Below are 27,805 nucleotides of genomic sequence, written 5' to 3' on the forward strand. Positions count from 1 at the left end.
TTTAAATTGCCATCGATTCTATACATATGGTATTGGAAACTATATATACACCATCAGAACTTTTTATTTGAGAGCACTATCAGAACTTTTAATAGTATTATTTTGTTTGCATTTGGTTTGGTGATAATTGAAATACTCCAAAAAGGAAATTGAATATATTAAATATATAAGTGCAATAGTAAATGTTTAAAGGAGTTTAAGTTATGAATTGGATATTCAGACCTCCCTTAATTAAAAGTAATTAACATTTGCTAGATTTATAAATATAACATCTAGAAGCCAAACTTTAAAAAGCTTAAGTAATGTTTTTATTACTTTAGTAAATTGAATATTAATCATTTGGACTGAAGTGATGTCTTCTCTACCCATACAGCAGCCCTTGAAGACATTTAAAAATGTCCTCTAAAAAGAATTCTTCTGAACTGTGGGCCAGAAGATACAAGTCTCTGATGGTGGGACATTTCCCCTCCTCCTGCCCTCCTGTGGCGTGGTTCTCCACTGCAACCACCAGAGGGCGAGTTTTCCCACATTGTCTTATAACGTGAGAAATGTGTTGTCATATAGGGTCTCCTGCCAACAAATGATAATAAGATGTAGCTCCACTGTCCCTTCTCTGAAACCCCTGCGCTTTGAAGTCAAGAATATTTCAGATTTTTAGGATATACACAAATATACAGTATATTATGTAATGCCTATTGGGAGGTGCAGGGCAGCCTTCCATAATCAAATGTGTTGATATTTCTTCAATTAAATTTTAATATTCACAGAATAAAAGATAAAGACTATTAATGGCCTCCCATCAACTCAGATCAGGTTTTACTGCCAAAGTGATTTATGCCAAACTTAGGGAAAAACTTTTTGATTTTTAGAATTTCTTTTTTAATTTTGGAGTTGTGGATAATGCTTTGTGGATCTAGAATATTAAAAGTAACACATAAAAAAATAATAAAAAATAAAAAAATAAAAGTAACACATAGGTGGGGCAGCCCCGGTGGCCCAGCAGTTTAGTACTGCCTTCAGCCTGGGGTGTGATCCTGGAGACCCGGGATCGAGTCCCACGTCAGGCTCCCTGCATGGAGCCTGCTTCTCCCTCTGCCTGTGTCTCTGCCTCTCTCTCTCTCTCTGTCATGAATAAATGAATAAAATGTTTAAAAAAAAAAAAAGATAACACATAGGACAGCCTGGGTGGCTCAGTGGTTTAGTGCCACCTTCAGTCCAGGACCTACCTGATCCTGGAGACCTGGGATGGAATCCCGCATCGGGCTGCCTGCATGGGGCCTGCTTCTCCCTCTGCCTGTGACTCTGCCTCTCTCTCTCTCTCTGGGTCTCTCATGAATAAATAAATAAAGGGATCCCTGGGTGGCGCAGCGGTTTGGTGCCTGCCTTTGGCCCAGGGCGCGATCCTGGAGACCCGGGATCGAATCCTACGTCGGGCTCCCGGTGCATGGAGCCTGCTTCTCCCTCTGCCTGTGTCTCTGCCTCTCTCTCTCTCACTGTGTGCCTATAAAATAAAATACTTAAAAAAATAAAAATAAATAAATAAATAAATAAATAAATAAATAAATAAAATCTTTAAAAATAAATAAAAGTAACACATAGGGGCACCTGGGTGGCTCAGTCAGTTAAGCATCTGCCATCAGTTCAGATCATGATCCTGGGGTCCTGGGATTGAGTCTGCATAGGGCTCCCTGCTCCACAGAAAGCCCACTTCTCTCTCTGCCTCTGCCTCTCTCTTCTTTTTGTCTCTCGTGAATAAATAAATAAAATCTTTAAAAAATATATTTTTTAAGCAATGCATAGTGTTTGCTGTAACTTGGCTCCATTGTGTTTTCCACAATACTTGATCTTCACAATAACCCCATAAGACAGGTACTACTATCAACCCCATTGTATAGATGGGGAATTGAGACAAGAAAGTGAAGTAACTTGCCCCAGGGTACACAACTCCTAAGTTGGTGGAGCTAGACAGTCTGGCTCTAGGGTTCATGCTTAACACTAGGCAATACAGCTTATAGGAAACGGCCTCAAGCCAGGTTTCTAGTATGAGTCACATAAGGGGGCTGGTTAAAAATAATACATTCCCAATCCTGTCCCAGACCTACTGAAATAAACTCAGAGCCAGGAGGAAATAAAATATATTGAGTCACAGCGCAGTTGATAGGTAGAGCTAGGATTTGACCTCCAGTCTTTCTGGCTCCCTGTAGGCTTTCTTCTGAGTCACAGCGAAGCTCCCCAAGGGCACTTTCAGGTGGTTTCCCTATGGTTCTCGTTTCTTAGCAAAGACCCTTTCAGCAGAAGAAACAGCAATGGCGTGAAGACCCACACTGCAGATGCCATGACATGCTAATGCTCCCTGAATAGCAAGCCCTGGCAACCTTGGGACCCTGCTGCCTCCTGGTGCACAGGACTCTGCTTCCCAAAGCCAGCGCCAAACTGGCTCAAAGTTGCCCACTCTTGGGGCCCCAAAGATTCCCTGATGTCCCATTGGGTCCTTGTGCTCTGGACTGGGTTGTTAAATCACAAAAGTTCACACATATGTTCATTTCTTTTTTTTTTTTTTTAATTTATTTATGATAGTCACAGAGAGAGAGAGAGAGGCAGAGACACAGGCAGAGGGAGAAGCAGGCTCCATGCACCGGGAGCCCGATGTGGGACTTGATCCGGGTCTCCGGGATCGCGCCCTGGGCCAAAGGCAGGCGCCAAACCGCTGCGCCACCCAGGGATCCCCCATATGTTCATTTCTGACACCACTATTTCCATGCACAAATGCCAAACACAAGGTGCATTCTCTTCAACAATTCTCTTGCCTTTTTTGTGGGCAAATTACTTCCGAAGGGCCACTTAGCAGTGTTTTCTCGCCAGGGAAAGTGCAACTAGGAGCTTGAAGTAGATTAATATGAGCACACTGCTCTACTGAAGGTCCATGGAGCCTAGCCTTCTCCGGGCTGCGCTAGCTCTTACAGCTTGCTTTCAGGCAAATCTGTCGACAGAGGGGATAGCTGTGTGAATTTCAAGTAAACATGGCTTTATCTCAAATCTCATGGTAAAACAGGAAGAAGGGAACTGTTTTTCTCTGTCACACATATGATGGGGAATAAGCCACCACCTGTGGCTTTTTCCTGTCTATGCTGGGAACTTACTAATGTTTATGCTTTTTGTTGTTGGAGAGAGGGTTCTGTGTGTCTGTTAGAGCTGGCTGGTTTACTGCGTTGTTTCAGTCCTCTGATCCCTTGCTTATCTTCTGTTTGGTGGTTCTATCCATTATCGTGAGTGGGGTATTGAAGTCTCCAACCAATATTGTAGAACTATCCATTTCTCCTTTAAGTCTATCAGTTTTTGCTTCATTTATTTTGACGATCTTCATTAGATGCATAAATGCTTATGATTATTATAGCTTTGTGCTGTGTTGAACCTTTTATTAATACATCATGTCCTCTTTTGGAGAGCCTGGGTGGCTCAGTCAGTTGGGCATCTGACTCTTGGTTTTGGCTCGGGTGGTAGTCTCAGGCCCTGATCTCAGCATTGTGAGATAGAGCCCCACCCCAGACTCCCTGCATAGCAGAGTCAGCTTGAGATTCTCTCTCCCTCTCCCTCTAGCCCTCTCCCCTTTCTCTCTCTCTCTGAAATAAATAAAATCTTTACAAAAAATATGTAATATCCTTCTTTGTCTCTTCTAAACCTTTTTTTTTATTTAAGATTTTACTTATTTATTCATTAAAGACAGAGAGAGGCAGAGGCAGAGGCCGAGGGAGAAGCAGGCTCCCAGGAAGCCTGATGTGGGACTCATTCCCAGGACCCCAGGATCACGCCCTGAGCCGAAGGCAGACGCTCAACCACTGAGCCAGCCAGGTGCCCCTCTTCTAAACTTTTCTGATTAAAAATTGATTCTAAGGTGTCTGAGTGGTGCAGTGGGTTAAGCAACCGACTCTTGGTTTCAGCTCAGCCCATGACCTTGGTCATGATCCCAGGGTCATGAGATGGAGCCCTATATTGGGTTCTGCACTCAGCATGGAGTCTGCTTGAGATTCTCTCTGCCTCTCCCTCTGCCCCTCCCCCCATGCTCACACATACATGCATGTATGCTCTCTCTCAAATAAATAAATATAGAAAGATAGATGATAGATAGATAGATAGATAGATAGATAGATAGATAGAATCTATTTTGTCTGATATTAATATAGCCATCCCCACCCTTTCTCTTTGGTGCCTATTTGCATGGAATATCTTTTTCCATCCTCTCCTTTCAACTTGATCGTGCCTTGGGATCTCAAGTGCATTTCTTAATAGACAGCATATAGTTAGGTCCTGTTTTTGTCCATTCTGCCCATCTCTGTCTTTTGATCGGGGCATTAAGTCTATTTATACTATTTTATATCTATTTACACTACTTGCACTTAATTACTTATAAAGAGAGACTTCTGTCATTGTGCAATGTGTATTCTATATGCCCTACAGCTCTTTTTGTCTCTCATTTCCTGTATTACTGTCTTCTTTTGCGTTTAGTTGATTTTTTTGTAGTGAATTATTTAAATTCCTTTCTCATTTCCTTTTGTGTATATCATATAGCTATTTTCTTTGTGGTTACCATGGGATTACATTTAAGATTCTAAATTTATAATGCTCCAATTTGAACTTATACCTTCAATAACATACAAAAACTCTGCTCCTTTACAGCACTTGTCATTACCCTTTTGGTTTCTGATGTTACAAAATATCATCTTTAGAGGTACCTGGGAGGCTCAGTTGGCTAAACTTCTGGCTTCCTGGGGGAGTCAGCTTCTCCCTCTCTCTCTGCCTCTCTTCCTCTGCTCCTGCTCTCACTCGTGCTCTGTCTCTCAAATGAATAAAAAATCTTAAAAAAAAAAAAGTCATCTTTGTACATTGTGTGCCCAAAAACAAAGTAATAATTCTTTAAATTCTTTATTCTTAAAAAATAAAATAAAATAAAAAATAAAATAAATAAAATAAATTCTTTATTCTTTCAAATTATGGAGAGAACAGAGTGAGGAGTCACAAACCAAAGACACAGTAATACTAGTTTTCACACTAACAATCTTTTTCTTTAAATGCATCAGTCTCAGAGAAAACAAAACCTACAGTTTTAAGCCATTGGAGAGAGATAATTGCTACTGTGCTAAAAGCTGAAATTGATCAAAGTTAAGGTAGTTTACTCTCCAGGTCTTCCCCCTGGGAGGTGTAAAGCCTTCAGCAAACTTCTGAGTTCCAGAACAGTTACATCAGACAGCCTCTGCCAGTGCACTGTGTCCTCTAGATGAGGAGACCGATTTCCTGGGGCTTCCTACTCCACCATCTTCCTCGAACCCTCCTCCTGCAACCCCTAACACTGACATATCACTTGAGTATGTCCCATCACCTCCCACCTCCCCGGGTCAAGCTGTCATATAAGACTACAGCCCCAGTTAACAGTTTGCAGCCTCATGAGAGACCTTGGCAAGAGGCTCTGCTTGTCCAAACTTCAATCAGGCTCCTCCGAGCCCTTTTCTTGATGAGGCCTTGACCTTGCCCCCTTCACCTTGGCCTTGTCAGGCTTGCAGAGCCCAAGTGTAACAAGAGTTCTGTTAAGTCAGTTCAGTAAGAATCTCCTCACCCTTGATATCTAATCATATTCTTCATTCTCTACCCTTGGTATCTGATCACCTTGGCCTGGCTTCAGCAAGAATTTTGTGTCAGTTTAGCAAGAATTACCCTACCCTAGATACCGCCTCCTAGTAACTTTTTTTTCATCCACTGACCCCCTTATTACACTCGCTGGCTACAAGTCCCCATCTGTCTTTGCTGAATTTGGGTTGAGCGCAACCTTTCTCAACTTTTGATAACCTGGACACCACCTATTTCAAGAGTCCTGACTAAAGTCTTCCTTACCACATTAACAAGTATCAGAATAATTTGTTCTTTAACATCCTTGAGCTAGAGGCTCTCAGCAAAGCCATCCTCAGATTTTCATCCCATAGAAACTATGAGATAATAAATGTGTGTTGTTTTGATCCTTAGATGTTGGGGTAACCTGCTACACAAAACTAGAAACTAATATGCGGTGTGTCCTGGACAGCGTGATGCACTGTTCAAACTCTCCTTCCAGGGCTGGGGTTCTCACAATTCTATTGCCCACAGTGTTGGCTGCTAGCAGCTGAAGTTACCAGAGGTGCTTCTCCAGTTACTGCCTTTGGTAAAGAGAGCTACCTTGCCCAAAGATACACCCCTTCCCTAAGCATCCCAAGGATGTGTCCATGCAGAAACAGAAAGGCCTTGGCCTCCAATGTGGGATGATTCTAAAGGGTCATCTCAGCTCTCCAAAGCCATGAAGGGTCCACTGAGATCTCTGCTGCACTGCGTCACAATCCAACTTCTCCCTCCCCCGAGTCCTGGTGCTCTTACTGTAGGTGCTACAGGGTCAGTCTCCAACATACCTCCTAAATGTGAACCTCTGCTTCAGAGCCTCTTTTCAGGGAACCTGGCCTAAGACACTCTGTGACCTTGAGCAAATACTTTACCTCTCTATATCCTGGTTTCTTCATCTGCAAAGTGTCCATCCCAGAGTGTTGTTGGGAGGATTAAATGAGTTTAGGTCCTTAGCAACAGTGTCTGCCATACAGGAAGCACATACACATATTTGCTGTTATTATTATTACTGTTATCTATAAAAGAACACTCCAAGCTCCCTGCCTCCTTTCACCTCAATAAACCAGCTAGTGCACAGGTCTTGCCACGGCTGCAACCTTGGCATGCTAGAGAGACAGAGTGGGGGGCCGTGAAGTCAAAGGAGGAGAGAGTTAGGAGATGAGGTCAGAGAAGCAAGCAGGGCCTTGCTGGGCCCACGTGGGCCTTGGGTGTTAGGGTAAAGAGCTAGGATTTAAATCTAAGTAGGGTGGGAAGCCATGGCAGATTGAAAGCAAGTAAATTACACGAGTTGCTTTGGGGTTCTCAAAGCCCAAATTGGCTGCAGGGAGAGTCAGGCAAACAGAGGGAGAGAAGTGGGGACGACTACAGGGGTGATGTGCATGAAACGGAAGCTCTGGGATGGGTTTTAGGGGAGAGTCACTGGTGGATATATGTAAGGGGTGAAGCAGAGAGGAGTCAAGGACGTGTCCTAGGTTTTGGCTTGAGAAAAGTGGGCCATTGGGAACATCATCTATTCCGAGAAGGAAAAACAAGGGAAGAGCAGGTTTGGGGAAATGGAGAACTCAGAGTTGTTTGTAGCATGCTAAGTTTGAAATGCCTATTAGACATCCAAGTGAGATGTCAAACCAGCCATCGGATGTATGTTTGGATCCTCCTTTGACTGAGCCATAAAGCATGTAAGAAGGGTAGGAAGTTATAAATTAAATATGTCCTGGGACAGAATTAAGCTGGTTGATTCCTTTAGAAGACAGGATTAATGTTATTTGCCTTATTAACTGACTACCACATTATCAACCTTTTCTTTTCTTTTTTCTTTTTTAAAGATTTATTTATTTATTTATCATAGACAGAGAGAGAGGCAGAGACACAGGAGGAGGGAGAAGCAGGTTCCATGCCGGGAGCCTGATGTGGGACTCGATCCCGGGACTCCAGGATCGCGCCCCGGGCCAAAGGCAGGCGCTAAACCGCTGAGCCACCCGGACCTTTTCTTCTTCTCATAGCCATTAATAGAGAAAATGCCACATAGCACTGCAACTAGAGGGTAAGACTTGGTCTGTATGTGCTCCACAAGTCATGACTTGAATATTGAGCATATCAGTGACTAGTAATAATCTGACTAGGGCTAAGATGGAAATTTCCAGAAATATGCAGTTAGGTATGGATGGTAGATGACACCCTAGAGGTACACAGCACGGGCCAACTTCCATCTACAGAGCCTACCTGGAACCACTACCATGTTCTTGGGCGCAGCCCCATGACTACTGTGGCAAAGGAAGGGCCTTCTCACTGTAGGGTTCACCTCTTGGTAATAATAATAATTCCCCTTTTTAAAAAAACACTTTATAGTTTTCAAAATGATTTCACATAATTTGATCCATAGCCTTCATAAAACATGGGATTATCATCAGTTTACAGATGAGGAAAGAAGAAAGTCATAACTATTTTCCTACGTGTCACTGAAAATTCTTCTTAATATTAAACATGAATATTCATATCTTCTATATATTCAATTTTATCAAAGCCCCATTATTTAGTTAGTCATTTTTTTTATTGGCTATTTCTCAAATTGGGTTGGTCCCAACTTTATACAACTGAAAACACCAATGGCTGGAACATCATCACATATATATCTTCATCTAAATCTTTGTTTCTTTAGACTCTTTTAATAGAAGTGGAATTATTAAACTAATACCTTAAACTTTCCCAACTCTGAACGGAGATGAAACAGTATAGGGTGTTTCAAGGTCTATTCTTCCCCCTAGGTGATAGAACTTGTGGTATAAGTCAGTCTTAGAACTTGGCCAAACTGGTGACTAAAACTAGAGAGCAGTTATGTATTGGGTTTTGTGGGACTTGCTAATTTTATCCAAAAAGGTTAGCCGTATTAGTCCTTTTCCTGCAAATTCCTAGTTTTTCCTATCACCTTGGCCCAGCCCAGCTTGGATGAAATGCTAATTTATAAAGTGTATTATTAGACATAAAAGGAAATGGGCAAAGGATGGGAAGATCAGTAGGAGGAAGAAGCAACATAGTGGCTTTAAGTTTATTCATCAGTTTACAACAAAGATTTTTAAAGCAACTACTAGTTGGATGGTGGAAATTTCGAGAAAGTTGCATCACGGGGAACTTTCTGGGAATTGAGCTGGAGTAGCCAAGATGGAGTTCTGGAGGGACAAGGACGGAGAAAATGCCTTTAATGCCTTCACAGCATAGTAACAGGTAATTATCACATTACCTCTAAGATGTTTAATGGGCATCTCTAGCTTGACATGCCCCAAAGAGAAATCTTGATCTTCCTAAACCTGTTTTTCTTTCTCCCAGACCTCCCTAATGTAATCAGCAATACAACCATTCACCTAGTTGCTTAAGCCAAAAATCTAGGACTCATTCTTTACTCCACTCTAACCTGCTGATAGGATTCTAACCTTTTACTAAATCCTGTCACATCTACCCACACAACATAGAAATATTGTTAACTCCACTTTGGTGCAAGCACCATCATTTTCATCTACAAAGTTCCTAACCTGCCTACCCTCATTCACTCTCAAGTCTCTAATTCCTTTTCCAAAAGCAGCCAGATTGGTCTTGTAAACTTCAGACCACAACAGCTCCCTGGTTAACACCCTCTGATTGTTTTCCATTTTACTTAGAATAGAAAATAGAAAAAAAAAAATTTCATCCCCTTCACGGCTCTGCATTTATCTGGCCCTCATCTCCTCCTGTTCATCCCCTGGCTCACTCCACTGCCACAGCGACCCCAGGACCCTCTGCTTACGATGCCTCCATGCCTCTTTGCACGGTAGGGGCACGCGGGGGGCTCAGCAGTTTAGCGCCACTTTTGGCCCAGGGCGTGATCCTGGAGACCCGGGATCGAGTCCCACGTTGGGCTCCTGCATGGAGCCTGCTTCTCCCTCTGCCTGTCTCTGCCTCTCTCTGTGTCTCTTATAAATAAATAAAATCTTTTTTAAAAAAAAGTGTTGAATGAGTGATGAATGCATGCTAGTCACAACTCTAATTGCTTTAGCCACTTGTTTCGCCCATGACCCCCAGGTGAGTGTCCACTCCCTGAAGACTGGGGATCCTGCCCGTTTTGTTCACTGTTCGGTCGCCTAAGCTTTGCAAAGGGCTATCACAGTGACAAGTGCAAAGCTATATTAAGGCAAAGTGGGGGCAAGTCAAGGACTTGAGCTATGGGACTACTCACAGGTAAAACTGCACCCACACAAGGACGAAAAAGGGGTGAGAACCAACCGGACAGAGAAAGCTAAGAGCCCGGGAAGAGATGATCTCGCGAGGTGTTGAGCAGCCAAGATGGCTTCCGGCACTTGCCGACACACCTAATATGGCGACGAGGGGGGCGTTCCTGGAGGAAATCACGCGAGAGTTACATGAAGACTAGAGTCCGAGAATTGAGCCGGGGGTGTGGAGCCGCCAAGATGGAGCCGGCAGCCGGCGTCCCCGTCCCGCTGATCATGAACAACAAGCAGCCCCAGCCGCCGCCACCGCCGCCCCCCGCAGCCGCGCAGCCTCCCCCCGGGGCCCCGCGGGCCGGCGGGGGCCTCCTGCCCGGGGGCAAAGCCCGGGAGTTCAACCGCAACCAGCGCAAAGACTCGGAGGTCAGGCGCTTGGGGGGCCGGTGTAGCGCCCGCGGGCGCGGGGGGGCGGCTTTCGGGCTGGTCGTGGGCTCCCGTGGGCTTCCCGTGGGTTCCCGTGGGCTCCCCGTGGGCTCCCCGTGGGCTTCCCGGAGCCCGGGCGGGCCCGCGGGTGGGTGGCACTTCACAGCGAAAGGAGCGGGGCGCGAAGCCGGCGCCCCCGGCCGGGCCCGGAGCCGGTGCTCCTCCGCGGCCTCCCCGGCCCCGCCTCCGGGACGCCGCCCCCCCCCCCCCCCCCCGGCCCCGCAACGGCCGGCGGAGGAGCGGGCTCGGCGCCCCGGGACTCCCGGCCTCCCCGCGGAGACCTCAGGAAGGGAGCGCCGGGGCCCCGGGCTGTGACCCGCGGCCGCCCCCGCCGAAGGTCGCTCGGAGGTCGCTCGGAGGGGACCCCCGCTAGTGCCCGCGCCGCGGCCGGCCTCACAGCCGGGAAATCCGGTCCTCTCAGGCTTTGGTGTCCTGGTGGCAGTGCACGCCCCTGGGAAAACGTGTCAAAATTTGGCAAGTCCAAAATAGAGGTACTCTGAGCTTGAAGTGAATTATTTGAAAAAGCAGTGAAACTGGTTTTTTAGGAGCCTTTGCATGGTGAAGTATGAAAGGCGTGGGAGTGAACCTGCCTTCATCAGGAGAGGACTTAGAGCTTAAGAATAGTTTTAGATTTTCCTGAGTAGCCTTCAGTGATCAAGGCAATGATCATGACCCTCTGATGCATGTAAATTTCTCTTTTCTACCCTTTAATTTCCATATAGACTCATCGCAGGGAAGGCAGCCAATGAACACATTTAAGCTGAGAGACCTGCTTCAGTTATTTTATTGGAGATGCCAGAGCTGCACTCCGCTCTTTGGGGCATAGCTGGAATCCACCGGCTGGGAGCTTGAGCAGTGCCTGGAGGACAGCGAGGCGGTCTTGGGGAGAGCCTACTGTGTGCTACATAATTTTGATTAGTCCTTAAATCCTTCAAGATAGGGGCGCCTGGGTGACTCAGTCAGTTAAGTGTCCACCTTCAGCTCAGGTCATGATCCCTGGATGCTGGGATCGGGCCCTGGGTTAGGCCCCCTGCTCAGTGAGGAGTGTGCTCCCTCTCCTTGCCACCTATTCATGGGCTCTCTTAAATAAATAAATAAATAAATACTTAAAAAAACAAACACAAAACCTTCAAGATGGATTTTTATCATCCCCTTTCCATAAATGAACTGAAGCTCAGTAACTAGAGAAAGTATGCATTATTGCCTTTGACCGAGTAAAGTTCTTTGTTTTTCCATCTCTGTGGGTTTGCTATATTGTTTTGTGAGTGCTCTTTGTCTTACAAAGTAGCTTGTAATTAGGCCTGAGGCCTTTACCTATTTCGTCCCTTCTCTCTTCCCAGCACAAGGTTTTCAAGATGGTGTGGTCTCCGTGATCACCTATCCCCAGCAGTGAACAGATTCTCTTTGTCACTTTCTCTCCTGTCTGTTGGAGGGACACCATTCTGCCCGTCAGTTCTCACGGAAATTTGAGAGAAGGGCAGGAAAGCGGACTGTCAATACTCATTTTGCCCTGAATTGTTGATGGCTTACCACTAGCCAGAAAGAAGTGAGGCTTCCAGAATCTTAGCACCATGTGGAATGGGTCATTCACTGCACAGAATACATAGAGGCTTTGTGTTCATTTGTGTTCATTTGTGTTCATTTATCTAACAAGAATTTATTTGACTATAAACTCTTCATTTATATTCGCTCATTCAAGCCAGGTAGCGTGCTGGGCATTGTGAAGTCACAGGTGAGCAGAGTGGACAAGTTCTCTCTCTCAAGGAACTTGGAGTCTCATGGAGAGGCATACATGAAATAAACACACATGCTGGTATATAATTATAAGTTGAGGGACGCCTGGGTGGCTCAGCGGTTGAGCGTCTGCCTTTGGCTCAGGTCCTGATCCTGGAGTCCCAGGATCGTATCCCACATCGGGCTCCCTGCATGGAGCCTGTTTCTCCCTCTGCCTGTGTCTCTGCCTCTGTCTCTCTGTCTCTCATGAATAAATAAATAAAATCTTAAAAAATATATATATATATAAATTGTGCTACTAAGGAAAAGTGGAAGGTGTTCTTGCAAGGGCTTAATAGGAAGACCTGAGCTAGCCCTGGAGATAAATGTGTTAATACCTAAGAAAAGTGGAGGCAGTGGTGTCTTATAACACAACAGTGTCTCAATGCATATGTATTTCCTCCTTTGGAAAACAGGACGGTCTCTTGCATTACTCTTTGTCCTTTTCTCAACAGGGCTATTCTGAGTCGCCAGATCTCGAGTTTGAATATGCTGACACAGACAAGTGGGCTGCAGAGCTCTCAGGTAAAACACAGACCTCCATATTATTTGGGGGTGCTTTTTTCTGTATTGGTCTTCAATAAAATTGAGAGTGAATGTCACAAGTGCTTTACAATATAAAAAGGTATTCTCTAGGTTATGGCCTATGACTTTTTAGTAGAGACTAATTCTTCTAGATGTCAAAATTAAAGCAATGAACAGCTTTAAAAAAAAGAAAAAAGTGAATGTCATTTTGGAGTTCATTTTTTCACCTGGTTAATTATGATTTATATATATATACATATATACACATATATATATTTATAATGAACATGTTTACATACATGTACATACATATATATATACACACACACACATATATATGTAAACATGTTAATTATGGGATTCAGGCTTTGTGTATCTTATAACTTTGGCTTTTCCTTTACTTTGGTGAAGCACCTCTTCTGTGTGGTCAGCTCTTTTGGCTGTGGCCTAGTCGCAGACAGTGATGCTCCTTGGCCATGCACTCTGTGCCCAGCAGTGGTCTTTCCTAGAGCAGTAGGTCACTCATGAGGCTTGCCAACAAATGTGCCTGCATCTGTGCACATCTGTTACTGCCACTGCTACTCACATGTAATGTGAAGCTAGCCTGAGCTGCTTCTCAGGCCTCCATAGTACAGGTCCTATTTAGGAGGTCAGGGCCACCTGAGAGACACTTATCCATGGTGGCAGTCAGCCTTGTCATGGCATGGTGGGATTGATGTGCACAGGACTGGAAAGGCCTGGATTTATGTGGCATTCTGATTATCGGCTGCTAGCGGGAATCAGCACTCTCTGCATCGTGCACATCAGAGCACTCACACCCCCTTAGTCATTGGATAGTCTGGGAGTCACTGTGATTCAGGGAGACTGGGGCCTAGAAGCAGATGCCTTATATTCTTTGCTACCTATGAGAACTGCTATGGAAGGTGGACGTGGAGTTAATGAGACTTTGTTCTTAATAGAGCTTTACAGCTACACGGAAGGGCCAGAATTCCTGATGAATCGAAAATGCTTTGAGGAGGACTTCCGGATCCATGGTGAGCTGGTTCCCTGCACTTGTTGGTTCCTCTGTCCCTGTGTGGTGAGAGCTGCAGAGTTTCTCTTAGTCATCTGAGCGACTTGAGTCATTCTGGACTGGCCTAAGAGACCTGCTGAACCATGATTGTTCAAGGCCCCCTGTGAGCTTTAGAGGGGGATTGCTGGTACTCTGGTGGTGGCTTTTCAGAGTGTGAATATGGGGAGCGGAGGAAGCTTTATGTGATAAAAATAACATAAAAAATATCAGTGTTTCAGTCTGGAAATCTGTAGAGCAGCAGCATGACCTTCCACCTTATGTAGAGAGTAACTTCTCTTACTGAGTTTTCTGGTCTTGTGGCAGTCTTGAATTTGGTGAGTTAGCATTGTGTTCATTCCATTGTGAGGACTTTTTTTTTTTTTTTTTTTAAGATTTTATTTATTTATTCATAGAGACAGAGAGAGGCAGAGGGAGAAGCAGGCTCCATGCAGGGAGCCCGATGCAGGACTCGATCCCAGGTCTCCAGGATCACACCCCAGGCTGCAGGCGGTGCCAAACCGCTGCGCCACTGGGGCTGCCCGCCATTGTGAGGATTTTTCTGGGCTCAAGTATAACTGGTCTCTTGCCCTGCAGTAACAGATAAGAAATGGACCGAGCTGGATACTAACGAGCACCGTACCCATGCTATGAGGCTCCTGGATGGCTTGGAAGTCACTGCCAGGGAGAAAAGACTCAAGGTGGCTCGAGCAATTCTCTACGTTGCCCAAGGTACTGAGTGGGCCCCCGGATACCCTGACACTACCTTCACTGACGTTGCCCAGTCAGATCTGGGGAAGGACTCCATGAGCCCTGTGTCTGCAGGCACCTTTGGAGAGTGTAGCTCGGAGGCAGAGGTGCAGTCCTGGATGCGCTACAACATCTTTCTGCTCCTGGAGGTGGGCACGTTCAATGCTTTGGTGGAACTTCTGAACATGGAAATAGAGTGAGTCCGTCTGAGGAGCTGGAGTAGGGAAGGGGAGGCAGGGGTCGAGGGGACAGAGCTGGCAGGACTCAGGTCTCAGAGGAGGGTGACTGGGCCTAGTAAGGCTGAGGGCGTGGTCCAGGCTCTGTTCTGAGCAGTCAGGTTGAGCTGTGGCCTCTTGTGCAGTCAAAGCACATATATAGTTTTATTCCTCCACTGGGTGGCCCTTGTCAGGGGAACTCCTCCTCTTCCTTCCTGGGGGAAGACTTGACTCCCAAATCTCTCCTGCAGCAATAGTGCCGCCTGCAGCAGTGCAGTGAGGAAGCCGGCCATCTCCTTGGCTGACAGCACAGACCTGAGGTGAGGCAGGCAGCAAGCCTGGGTCCCTGAGAATGAGATCAGAGCGGGCAGCAGGAGGGTGTCTTCGGGTGCCCTCGCTGTGGGTGTGCTCCTTCTGAGCATGCTGATCTTCATGTGTCCTGAGTCAGCCCTGCAGAAGGTTCTCCCTCGGTGGGCCTCTGGGCTGTATCCCTCACAGGAAACCTAGGGTGAAGCCACTTATTAGAGCCACAATGAGATATGGCCTCCTGCCCACACTTTTGCTGAGAACTTGGTGGTGTGGTACTTTGTGATTGGTGAAATGCATGACGTGGCTACTTGGGCTCCACCTTCTGGTACGCAGCTCGACCCCCATCTACTTGATGATATTTTGTGGCTGCACAGGAGGTAGCAACTGCTGAACAATGAGATCACCTTCCCATTTTTGTGAGGCTTAGCATCTTTGTCTCTGAGTTTGGGAGTTTTCAGACCTGGTGTTGGTGGTCTTCCCCACTATGGTCGGGTCCCTGGGCACTGCCCGCTGGCTCCCTATTTCTGCTCCATCACGGTAGCTTTGACCCCGTGCTGCTTTGTCTGATCCGGCACCTACTTCCACAGTTCGCTCCCACCTCTGAGTTTTTCTTGCTCCAGGAAGCTTAGGACCCGAAATGTTTTGAGCCTTTCTTGTTCATGTTAATCCATTCAGCAACCCATTGATGAAGCACCTGCTTTGATATCCACTTAGCTCGACGCTGCTGAAATATCAAGCAGAGTAAGATCTGGTCAGGATCTTAACAGCAGAGACCAAGAAAGGGCACACCAAGAGGTGCTCTGTGGGACTCTTGGTTTTCTCTGCGTCACAGCCCTCGCCCCCAGCTAGCCTTTGTGCAAGCACTTTCCTCATGTCAGCTAGACCATGGGGAAGCTGGGACACTCCCTTGCTTCCCCATTCTGCACCATTATGAGCTGGCTCTTGTTCCCAGGGTCCTGCTCAACATCATGTACCTGATTGTGGAGACCGTTCACCAGGAATGTGAGGGCGATAAGGCTGAGTGGAGGACCATACGACAGACCTTCAGGGCTGAGCTGGGTAGGCCCCTAGAGATCCTGGGGTGCTGAGGCCCTGCCTGGAAGCAGAGGCTTCTGGCCTTTGGGAGGGTCCTGTTCCTGCTGGTGGGCCTGATCCCTTAGTGTTCCCTCTAGGTTCCCCCCTGTACAACAATGAACCATTTGCCATCATGCTGTTTGGGATGGTGACCAAATTTTGCAGCGGCCATGCCCCTCACTTCCCCATGAAGAAAGTTCTCTTGCTGCTCTGGAAGACAGTGTTGGTGAGCATTGCCTTGAAGGGGAACTCAGCTCCTAGGGATCGGGGCAGGAGGGAGACTTTTCATTGTATATCTTTTTAAATGTTGAATTATGTGAAAAACTATATGTGAATTAATATATAACTAACTGCTTTGACACTTTTGTCTCACTATGGTCAAAGAGGACTTGGCCCTTGGGTCAGAATAGATTGTGGGCTCCCTGACTCCTGGAAGCTGCTTCTCTAGCCCTAAAATGCCTTCTTTCCAACCAGGCTGCTTCTGAACCTGGAGCATATAAAGTGATTGGAGGCAGAATTAGAGCTGGTGTAATCGGGTCCCCTCAGTCAGAGGTCACTTGAAGGAAGCAAGAGCGAGCCTTGTGCTAGTGCCATCTTCCTCAGGGTGTGGTATGGAGCCCATTTCTGGCTGGGGAAGGACTGGCCAGCACCCTTGGCTTGGGGCCATTGTCAGCAGCCAAGCCCAGCGCCCTTCCCACCTGGAGGAGTGATTTCAGCAGAGAGCAGCGTTGCAGTTGGGACTCCTCCTCCCCCTGGGGCTCACCTTCCTCCTTCCAGAGCAGGCAAACTCTGCAGAGCCAGGCTCAGTGAGTTAAGGGCCTCTTAATCTTTAGAGTGATGTGCACCTTTTGTTTTGGTTCCCTTTGGTTCCTCACAAAGCCTCACTGAAGCCAGAGGCAAAAGCTGAATTCCACTGGGGTTTTGGCTTCTAGGGGCATGATGAGAGGAAGCTTTTTTTTTTTTTTTTTCCTTTTTTTTTGTAGTATCTAACTGTATCCCCAATTTGATTTTGAAAGACCGGCATGTACAGTTTTTGAAGTATGTGAGTTTCACGGACTTTTCTACGAACCCGATAGGGTAGGCTTTGCAGTCTGCCTTTTTGACATGTAGAGTATATCGTACATATGGAGCTAAGCATGTCCACTAGCTCAGTTAGCCTCCATGTCTCCTTCCCTTGGTCCGTTTTCTCTGCTCCCACCTTGGCATTGCTGAATTCTCGTGTGAGTTCCTTATTCAGAGATTGATGTGGGTCGTGGTATCACATGTGCTTTTGAGCCTAACACAGGGCCCAGGGACCCACTCATGGATGCATTCAGCCCAGCCCTGCCCCTTGTCCACGATGCAGTGCACACTGGGTGGCTTTGAGGAGCTGCAGAGCATGAAGGCTGAGAAGCGGACCATCCTGGGCCTCCCTCCGTTGCCTGAGGACAGCATCAAGGTGATCCGTAACATGAGGGCTGCCTCTCCGCCGGCGTCTGCCTCAGACTTGATTGAGCAGCAGCAAAAGCGGGGCCGTCGGGAGCACAAGGTGAGGGTAATCGATGTCCCCTGTGACTCCTGAGGGTCTCAAGGTGCATGACATGTAGCAGCATGATCCCTGTGTGAAAAGGGCTGTTAGAAATCATCTCTGACCAGCTAGTCCAAATGAAGGCCTCTGGGCCAGGGATTCTGTGTCGCTAGCCCAGGGCCCAGTTTATTATAGGTACTCACACATGGCTTTTTTTGAGGCTCTGGGGCAAGAAGGCCTTTGTTGTTTTGGCTCAGCTTTGGCTTCCTCTCAGGCTTTTCCACTGCCCTTGGCTCTGCCTACTACCTTCTGTGATAGAGCCTCTCTAGCCTCCTTGCCCTTAATGGTTGCTTGGTTTGTCCCTCTGTTTTCAGGCGCTGATAAAACAGGACAACTTGGACGCCTTCAATGAGCGGGATCCCTACAAGGCTGATGACTCTCGAGAAGAGGAAGAGGAGAATGATGATGACAACAGTCTGGAGGGGGAGACATTCCCCCTTGAACGGGATGAAGTGATGCCTCCCCCACTGCAGCACCCACAGACTGACAGGCTCACCTGCCCAAAGGGGCTTCCATGGGCTCCCAAGGTCAGGTGAGGCCCAGACATCTGGCACACTCCTGGCTTCTGAAACCAGAGATCTCCCACCCCCAGGCCTGGCATCTGGCCTGAGTCACCATGGGAAGTCCTCTGTAGGGCCAGGCCAACCGTGGCTCTGGGATGAAGCTGTCTTATACAGTACCACATGTTGGCCCAGAGGTCTCGGGGCACTGGCCTTGCACAGAGAGACCCATGTATGGCTCTTGAGTTGGTAATATGAGTTAGCACTTGGTTAGCCATACTAATAAAGGGAGAATAGGGAAAAATGAAAACCAGAACATTTAACTGAATTCATCTTCTCTCACCCTGGGATTGTATGTGGTTTTTAACAGATTAAAAAAGAGTTTTAGGATCATACTTAAGGTGTTTGAAATATGTGTGCATGAATCAGTGGGTGGGAAGGTACCTGCATAAGTAAATGGAGGTGGTATCTGTTTGAAAAGGCACCAGCTTAAGAAATAGATGGACGTGCAAAAGAATACAGAAGTCAGTTTCTTGATCTGAAACCCCAGTTTTCAGTGATCTGTGATGGCAATACAAAACTAGTCATCAGAAAACTGCAAGATGTGCATGCCAATTGTTTAAGACAGGGACCCAGGACACATGTGAAAATATCAGTAGCTGAGAGGTCTAATTGTAATAACTTTAAATATTTGAGAAATTCTTTTGACAAACTTGTTAGCTGAATAAAGTGTGCTTTTCAGTTTGATGTAGTACCTTAATTTTACAGATAAACTAATTACCTGTAACATATTTTCAGGTTATTGATCCAACAATGTTATAAAGGACATTAAAAAAAAAGTCTAAGGATTTTAGTTCTTTCTTCCTTTCCTCCTTTCCTTCCTTCCTTCTTTCTTTTTTCCTAAAAAGAAAAACAATGGTGGGAGACCTTTTTTTCTGGCTTCACCATTTTTGGGCATTCTGTGTTTTATTGACCATGACACCTTGAAATAACATTTAATAAAAACCTGGTTCTTTCTCTTTGGCAGAGAGAAAGACATTGAGATGTTCCTCGAGTCCAGCCGTAGCAAGTTTATAGGTTACACTTTAGGCAGGTGAGTGTGATCTGAGTTCCTTTTGAAGAAAGGTACTGGGAGTTCACTCTCCTGGCCTTTGGTGTTTGGGGATCGAGGCGAATTCATGTCTGGGCTTAAAACAGGGCTTTCTTTATTCACCAGTGACACCAACACAGTGGTGGGGCTGCCCAGGCCAATCCATGAGAGCATCAAGACTCTGAAACAGGTAGGTGGCATTGAATGAGCTTTTGACCTACTTTGGTCCCGAGTGAGTAAAGTGAGAGCAGCCTTTTGGGAGAAACCTTTTAAGACTATTGTCTGCCCAAAGGAACCTAGGGCGGAGTCATGGGTGGACCGTGGTGATATCCTTTAAAACAGCTCTTTGTAAGTTTCACTTATTTAAGCTGACTTTTTGTTGGAGACTTAACTGGGAGTTTATTAAAGATAGTACTTGATAATTAGAGTTTTAAGGGGCCTGATAAATAGCCCTCCCTTTTCCTAGCCCGAGCTCTAAGGCAATTGAGATAGAGGAGTAGATAGATGGAGATTGAAACACCAGCTTTCTTGCTGATAGAGCGACTGGAGAATGAGGCAAAAGGGCACAGCAGCGACATGCACCCTAATGCTTTACTTCCAGAGTTGGTGGACTCACCTACCCACGGCCAGGCGGTATTGGAACCCTGCTAAGCCTGATCGAGGAGCAGAAGAGAACATAGGCTTTTCTTTTTTCTAAAGAGAAATTCAAAGAAGGAAGTTGGGCTCAGAAAATCCTGTTCCTTCCCTGATACTTGCCAGTCGGCGAAGGGAGAGGAGTGAGTGTATGGAAAGGGGCAGGGGAGATCAGGAGTTTTTTTTTACACACACGTATCCCTCTACATGGGAGGAAACATCAAGTGGGGAAGAGGTATCTCCCCTAACAACATGTCAAGAGTGTAAATGTTGATGATATGTTTTTGAAATACGTTTTTGAGATTTGTACAAATGGGCTAAGCAGGCCCTGTGCCATTAGGCTATTTGAGGACTTGGTTCTGAGTCATTGACTCTCCCTTTAGTGGTTTTCTCGTATCTCTTTAGTTATCTGGAAGTCCCTTCTTTCCTTTGTTTTTTCCTAATCTATTGTGTGCTTTTTAGACTGGGTTTAAGAAATATGTGTCCACTTAGAAAAATATTTCAGGATTTGAGTTAGGGATTTTTGTGGTGATGTTAGCTCTCTTTGAGAAGATTGTGTTTGAAGAAAACCGCATGGGGTCTTTGCCAGGGTGTGCGGCTTTGGCCAGCGAATGAGGGGTGTTTCCCCCGCTCTCTCTCCAGCACAAGTACACATCGATTGCAGAGGTCCAGGCGCAGATGGAGGAGGAGTACCTTCGCTCTCCTCTCTCAGGGGTGAGTCTGAGGCCTTCTCCAGTCGCCACCCACTCCCCTGCTGTTCCCAGGCACTGGGCTGGGCCCAGACCACAGAGCTGCCCCAGGCCCTGCCCTCGAAGCTCCCAGTCTCTCTCCCATTGCAGGGGTGGTGGGTTATTAGTATGAGGGTCAAGAGCACAGACTCTGAGCCCATCACCTGCCTCTGACTCCCAGCTCCCTGACTTGGTAGGTGGTCACTTAGGCAAGTTACTGGATCTCGCCGTGCTTTAGTTTCCTCACCTGTGGAATGGGAATAATAATAGCCTTCTTCACAGAGTTGTAGTAAGGATTAACTGAGTTATTACAGGTAAAGTGCCTCACAGGTTGTATTATTCAATGTTTGCTGTCGTTATCAACATCTTTATTTATATCACTACTTACAGATTCTCCTCTAGCCGCCTAGCAGGCTGGCTCAGGAGACCCATCAGGACTGGGGTTTTGTATTTGTGCCTAATTGTGTTAAAAGGGAGAAGAGGAAGTTGAGCAAGTACCTGCAGAAACCCTCTACCAAGGCTTGCTTCCCAGCCTGCCTCAGTACATGGTGAGTGCCCCTGCTCCTGGGGCCTTGCCACCTCTTCAGGAGTCCTCTGGGTCTGGGACCCCTTTAGTGGCCATGCGTAGGTACTGCCGCGGGATCGCCCTCCCCACTACACTGGCCTTGAGAGCACGCTCTGCCAGTGTCCTTTAGCCCCTCCCACCGCCCATTTGAGCTCCTCTGGAAGGACCACCTCTAAGGGCTTAGGGCTGCTTCTGCTTCTCTGGCAGATCGCACTGCTGAAGATCTTGCTGGCTGCAGCCCCCACCTCAAAGGCCAAAACAGACTCAATCAACATCTTAGCCGATGTCCTGCCTGAGGAGATGCCGTGAGTAGCTGAGTAGCATACCGGTGAATGGAGCAGGGCAGAGGCTGCAGGGTAGAGGGGAAAGGCAAGGTTTTCCTCTCAGGTCCCACTCTTTGTTAGGTTGATTTCTCTCTTTGACTCACTTTCTCTGTGGGTTAAGTTTAGGGTATTCCTGGCTCAGAAGAAAGAAACTGTATTGGATTAAATACTTAATTTTACTGGTTGGGGAAGTGGCTTTGTGTGGTAGGCCCGGATTCTGGTGTAGACTCTACCATTGAGTGAACTGGGGAAAAGTCATTTCCTCCTCTGTAAAATGAATCAGGCTGTGTTTGACATTTCCCAAACCCTCCCTCGAAAGCTGTGTGATCATCCAGGACTACTGGACATTTTACCGGCCAACAGCTGAACTTGAGCTGGGTGTGGATTCTTTTCTATTTGCTGTTGATTTGGCATGCAGGATATTTGTGGATATCTCAGGGTGATAGTGAAATCCTTAGGGGTTCTTTTTCCCTGGGGCACTGACCTCATCGCTTTGATGTGAGAGTTCAAACCGAGATCATTTTCTGCTTTGAGAAGGACCTGGGCCTTGATCTGACTTTCTGCTTGCCTGCCTGCCAGTACCACCCAGCTCTGAACCCAGCTCCCCGGGGGCTGGAGCCCCTTGAGTCTGGCCATGATAGCCAGGTGAGGGAGGAGGCAGGGATTGGTTAATACCAAAGGGAGCGTCCTAGAACACCAGGCCATCATGATGGTCCTTGGAAGAAGGGTTCCAGAGTCAAATACTAAATTTCACAGAGATTTACAGTGCAAGGCCCTGAATTAAGAAACAGTTTAACTTAGTGCTTCTTCAGTATATCTGACTCCAAAGCCCTTTTTTCTCCCCAGTATGAAAAGCCTCAATGTACTAGTATTCCACAGGATACACTGGGAGGGACCCAAGTTCATACAGTAGCAAAAGCTTAGGAAGAACTTGGAAAGGAGTTCATTTTGCGAGGAAATCAGAGAAATAGGCTAAGAATGTGTTTGGGGCCTCACAAGAATTGTGCTGAGCTGGATTGCTTGTGAGGCAGGTAGGAGGAGCCCAGGGCCTGATATCTGAGATGCCCACGAGGGGTGGGTGGTGAGGTGGGGGCCTTTGCCCAGGGAAGGCTCAGGAATGCCATCTCTCCCACGAGCATCTAGAAGGGCTGTGCTGTACCTGCTGGTGGCTCACCCTGGGAATTGTGTTTCCAGCACCACAGTGTTGCAGAGCATGAAGCTGGGGGTGGACGTGAACCGCCACAAAGAGGTCATTGTTAAGGCCATTTCTGCTGTCCTGCTGTTGCTACTCAAGCATTTTAAGTTGAACCACGTCTACCAGGTACCTGCAGGGCCTTCCTTCCTGTTCCCTGGGCCAGGGCCTCAGGCAGCACTACTCCTCCAATCCTGAAAAATTCAGGCCTTGACCTTCAAACCTCTTTGAACTCTGCATGAATGTTTTAAGACACAGTCTTCCAACCAAGGCCTTTTATCATTGGAGGAAAGAGGGCGAGGTCCTAAAGGGCATACTTACTTTTTTCTGTTGGTTTCAGTTTGAATACATGGCCCAGCACCTGGTGTTTGCCAACTGCATCCCTCTGATCCTAAAGTTCTTCAATCAAAACATCATGTCCTACATCACCGCCAAGAACAGGTGATACGGGAGAGGGAGCAGGGAGGGGTGGGTGTGGCCAGGTGGCAGGGCTCCTGGCCGGCCTCCTCTGCTGAGCCCACTCAGCCCCTGCAAGCCAGCACTCTCCCGGGCCTCAGCACAGGGACCGCAGGGACCGACCCCTGCTGTGGAGAGTGCCACTGTGTCAAGTCTGAGTCTAGCCACTCCAGTGACAGGTGGCACAGTCCACCTGGGTGGGAGGGTTCTCACCCTGGGTTCCAGTACTGTCCTCAACTGTTTGGTGTTTCTTTGAGGAGACTGGCTGGGCCTCCTGCTCTCTGAGGAGCTCTGCCACGTGCACCGTGAGCCCTTGTCTGCCCCCTCCCCCACCTGCTGCCGGCTGTAGCTGATGGCGCAGCACAGGGTGAGGGCGGTTGGCCAGGTGCTGTCTCCAGTAGGGGCTTGGCATGCATTAACTGCCTTGAGAAATCTTCCCCATTTCTGCAGATTTGCTGCTGTAGGAGAGGAGGGCCTCTGGACCTTACAAGATGGCTACCTGGTCTTTGGCCATGAGAGACCCTATAAGTTCTCTGGTAGCAGGGATTTTTTTTTTTTTTTAAGATTTTATTCATTTATTCATGAGAGACACAGAGAGAGAGGGGGGCAGAGACACAGGCTGAGGGAGAAGCAGGCTCCATGCAGGGAGCCCGACGTGGGACTCGATCCTGGGTCTCTAGGATCATGCCCTGGGCTGAAGGTGGCGTTAAACCGTTGAGCCACCTGGGCTGCCCTGGTAGCAGGGATTTGATCCTCCTATTTGATCCTCCAGCTTGGAAAATGAGGGGAGTGCAGGCAGGGCAAAGTACTGCTTCCACTGCCACCAAGTGAGGGAGGAAGGCCAGGAGCCAGCCCTGTCACAGTTGCTTCACCAGCCCCTAGCCTTTGCTCACGGTGGGCACTCGCCTTCTCTTGCTCTCTGCAGCATTTCTGTCCTGGATTACCCTCACTGCGTGGTGCATGAGCTACCAGAGCTGACCGCTGAGAGTCTGGTGAGTGGCTCTGTGCTTCCCCAGCCATTCTTTGACTTGAGGGGTGATGGTAGAGGGCCTGCGTCCCCTGACAGAGGGATAAAGGTGTTCACAGATGAGGTCATTGTTGAGCACTGGCTTTTAAAGCACCAAAATTGCATAGAAGGGCTGGAGGGAAGGACCTTACATAGTGGAAGGATTTGGATATAAGGAGTAATTTGTCAGGAGCATGGTCTTCAGGGGCCACTGACCCAGAGTTCACTTGGTTGAGTGGTGCCTCTCACACAGTCGTGTCTCTGTGGGGCACAGCTCTGAGGGAGCCTGGGTACAAGTGCCCCAGGTATGGGGGCTGAGGGTATAGTCCCCAAAATCATGCTCCATGTTTCCTACAGAAAAATTCTAGGGAGGTCCCCTACCCCTGCCAAGCTCTGGGACAGAAGTCCTCCTGGCTTGAGGAGAGGGTTGCCGGTACAGTTCCAGGGAGGTGTGAGGGCCTTGGACAGTGCTGAGCATCCTGCAGCTATGAGGGTTACAATTGTTCCTGGACTCTCCCTGTAGGAGGCGGGTGACAATAACCAGTTTTGCTGGAGGAACCTCTTTTCTTGTATCAATCTGCTTCGGATCTTGAACAAGCTGACAAAATGGAAGCATTCGAGGACCATGGTGAGCCAGTGCTTGGGACAGAACTTGGGACTCGAGGCAGAGGGCTACACCCCATGCTGTCCCCTCCCAGGGCATCCCCATGCAGCCTTGCTGCTGCCCTGACACCCCTCTTGCTGCACTCGCTGGTAGCCACATCCTTGCATTTTAACAGCTCATCCTTGGTGCCTTGCTGAGTTGAACTGGAAGCTAGAAGCTTAGTTGTACCCTAAAGCAATGAACACTTAGAGAAGGGATTTTTCTGTGTCCTCTTAGTCTCCAGTGGTAACACAACCAGGCTTCTGGGAGCCTCCAGTAACCCTGAGCCTGAGGATGCCTTTGGGGTGGGGAGGTCCGTGAATTCTCGGAGATTCTACATCTTGGTGCATAGGAATGTTGGAGGTGAGAGAGCTCACAGCTTTTCTTCCATCATGATTTTATGATGACCCATGATGTTAGCAGTGGGGGTCCATGTCCTCCCAGGGGAAACTGTGATGGTAGGGTCCCCTGCCTGCAACCCCAGAAGGTAAGCAGTAAGGTGGTGGTGCAGGTGTTGATCCATGCCCTCAACCCGGTCCTCTCGTGGCCCTTCCCAGATGCTGGTGGTGTTCAAGTCGGCCCCCATCCTGAAGCGGGCCCTGAAGGTGAAGCAGGCCATGATGCAGCTCTACGTGCTGAAGCTGCTTAAGGTGCAGACCAAGTACCTGGGACGGCAGTGGCGGAAGAGCAACATGAAGACCATGTCTGCCATCTACCAGAAGGTGCGGCATCGGCTGAACGATGACTGGGCATACGGCAACGGTAAGGCTGTGGCGCGAAGCTGAGGGGGGAGGCTTTTCCCTCTGATGAACCCGCAGAGTCCAGTTCCTGCTTCTCTAGCATCAGGATAGGAGCTCCAGGAAGGACCTTGAGAAGCTGCCTGGGATTGGTGCATGTGACCCTCCCCCTTTCCTCTGTCCCCCTGACATAGTTCCTTTTCCAGAAACTGCCATGAGATCCTTTCCTGGCTTTCCTCTCCCCACTGCCACTGCCTTGGTTCTAACCACCGAAATTCTCACAGACCTCAAACAACCTCCTGGCCCTGCTCTTCTTCCCCTCTGTCAGTGCCTCAAACTGTGTCTGAGTGATCTTTTTAAAAAGCAGATCCTGTGATCCTAACTCCCGGAGTAAAATCTTTCATGAGCTTCAGGTTTCTCATAGAATTTGAGCCACACTCTTAACACAAGGCATATAAGGCTCGCCAGCCTCCCTTCCCTCCTCCGTAATCTGATCCAGCTTCTCTTCACCCAGCTAGAGCCCAGCCTCTGTCACCCCCAGGGATCTTGGCCCAGTAGCCACGTTGTCCCCACTTTCCTTGCTCCTGGCAGGAGCCTCCCTCGTACCTGCACTGCTCACTGTCTGCACAGGTTCTTCCCCTCTGGTAGGCTGCTTCGGCCTCAGGCAGAGCGGACTTCCCCGGGCTTTCCTGAGCGTGTTGCCACACCGGTGGCAGTGCCTCGCCCACCACCCCATGGCCGAGTGACCGCATCTGTACCCCAGTGCTCTGTGAATTTGTGAGGAGACAGAGTGGTCCCCGGTTCCTGGTCAGGGAACTAAGAGAAGGAGCCAGTGAGGGGATCCGCAGCTTCCTGCCATCCATCCCAGAGAGCCGGGGAGAGCGTGACTTTCAGAGAAGCTGGTGTTCCTTTGGCTCTCCCTGGCCGGGTCCCCCAAACTGCAGTTGGGCCTTTTTCTCTGTAGATCTGGCCTCTCTCTTTTTACCTGATTTCCCTTTGTATCTAAGTAAAAAGTCCTGTCAGTCTTTCTGAGGATGGGGATCGGAGGTCTCCCGGTTGACAGCATTACAAGCCAGGGTCAGCCTGTTCCCGACTTCAGGGAAACCAGGGGGAGCTACCATGAGGACTTGGCTCCTAAATATGTCTTCCTGCTTTGTCCCAGATCTTGATGCCCGGCCTTGGGACTTCCAAGCAGAGGAATGTGCCCTCCGTGCCAATATTGAACGCTTCAACGCCCGGCGGTATGACCGGGCCCATAGCAACCCGGACTTCCTACCTGTGGACAACTGCCTGCAGAGTGTCCTGGGCCAGCGGGTGGACCTCCCCGAGGACTTCCAGATGAACTATGACCTCTGGTTAGAAAGGGAGGTCTTCTCCAAGCCCATTTCCTGGGAGGAGCTGCTGCAGTGAGGCTCCTGGGCCAGGGTACTGAGAAGGAAAGAAGGGGTGACCTGGAGGTGCCCCAGAGGCTGTCCTGGTTCATTGCTGCAGTGCTCCCACATCCCTCCAGGTGGCAGCACAGCCCCACCATGCCCTGCCCTTGGTCCAGCTGGGTTTGTGAGGGAGGCCAGATTTGGCCCCTCTTTGATTGCCAGCATCCTGCCCAGAGAGCCATCTGCTCTCTGCTTGGGATCCTCTTTTCCTCCACTCCTTCCCACTTTCTTCTCTTGGACACGGTTGGTTGCAGCTCATTTCTTTCAGCCCAAGGCTGGGAAAAGCTGGGATGGGCTGGGAAGCCATTGCATCTGAATTGCAGGGGTCATGCTGACTCTTCCCAAGACACAAATCCTTGGCGTGTCAGCTTGCCAAGGAGGAAGACCAGGGCCAGAAAGTCAGAATCTTGGTTTTGCTTTGAGGGGTTTCTCATGTCATTCCAGCTTCCTGCTAAGTTTCATCCAGAAGCAATTGCAGAGGCTCCTACAGATGTTTCAGTGCTTTGATTTTGGACAGGCTTAGGGTTTAGGAAGAGAAGCTTCCCTTAACCAGGGGTGCCATTTTTCCTCTTGGTTTGCAAGGGTCTGTAAATACCTATATATAAATTTCTGTGTATTCTCTTGTGTCACATTGGGGTTTTTAATGTGTTTGTGTATTCTGTTTACATTAAAAGGAAGCAGAACCAATCCCCATTGCCGTGTCTGCAGGAAACATGGCTCCTGAATATCTCCTCAGATCTAGAAAGTGGGTTTTCTTGCCAGCATTGATAGGTCACCCACTTGTTCCCCGTCAGGCTTCATGCCTTTCCCACCTGAGGGGGAGAAGCAAGGGGAGTTGGCGCTTATCCAGAGTCTTTTCCCCCCTACATCAATCTGGAATAGCTCCAGCCCAGCTCCAGGGCTCCTGTACCCCTGGGTGTGA

At 48.1% G+C, this 27,805-nt stretch overlaps 1 protein-coding gene and 1 long non-coding RNA gene across 5 annotated transcripts; one reads left to right on the top strand and one right to left on the bottom strand.

Moving 5' to 3' along the window:
• Positions 1 to 2,564: 2,564 nt before the first annotated feature.
• LOC144318658 (uncharacterized) lies at positions 2,565 to 10,437 on the bottom strand. 2 transcript variants are annotated; one of them, XR_013384716.1, is made up of 3 exons: positions 9,845 to 10,437; positions 4,731 to 4,852; positions 2,565 to 2,980 (listed from the first exon to the last, which is right to left on the bottom strand). It is a non-coding gene; the product is annotated as an uncharacterized LOC144318658 (long non-coding RNA). The 2 variants fall into 2 exon arrangements; XR_013384715.1 differs by having other exon boundaries at positions 2,566 to 2,980; positions 9,978 to 10,434.
• Positions 10,062 to 27,570, top strand: STRIP1 (striatin interacting protein 1). Of its 3 annotated transcripts, none has more exons than XM_077905799.1 (21): positions 10,062 to 10,256; positions 12,545 to 12,614; positions 13,574 to 13,648; positions 14,260 to 14,394; positions 14,488 to 14,608; positions 14,879 to 14,947; positions 15,889 to 15,995; positions 16,109 to 16,236; positions 17,356 to 17,538; positions 17,892 to 18,109; positions 19,105 to 19,170; positions 19,294 to 19,357; positions 20,443 to 20,514; positions 21,002 to 21,076; positions 21,301 to 21,398; positions 22,611 to 22,737; positions 22,949 to 23,049; positions 23,990 to 24,056; positions 24,594 to 24,698; positions 25,271 to 25,475; positions 26,613 to 27,570. In XM_077905799.1, the coding sequence occupies exons 1-21, from the start codon at positions 10,077 to 10,079 to the stop codon at positions 26,858 to 26,860; spliced, it is 2,514 nt and encodes an 837-aa protein (XP_077761925.1). In that variant the 5' UTR covers positions 10,062 to 10,076; the 3' UTR covers positions 26,861 to 27,570. The 3 variants fall into 3 exon arrangements, with proteins under 3 accessions (XP_077761925.1, XP_077761926.1, XP_077761927.1); XM_077905800.1 differs by lacking the exon at positions 10,062 to 10,256 and adding an exon at positions 10,624 to 10,807; XM_077905801.1 differs by lacking the exon at positions 10,062 to 10,256 and adding an exon at positions 10,624 to 10,790.
• Positions 27,571 to 27,805: the final 235 nt, after the last annotated feature.

The sequence above is a fragment of the Canis aureus genome, chromosome 8 (genome assembly GCF_053574225.1).
Source record: "Canis aureus isolate CA01 chromosome 8, VMU_Caureus_v.1.0, whole genome shotgun sequence".
NCBI classification, from domain to species: Eukaryota; Metazoa; Chordata; class Mammalia; order Carnivora; family Canidae; genus Canis; species Canis aureus.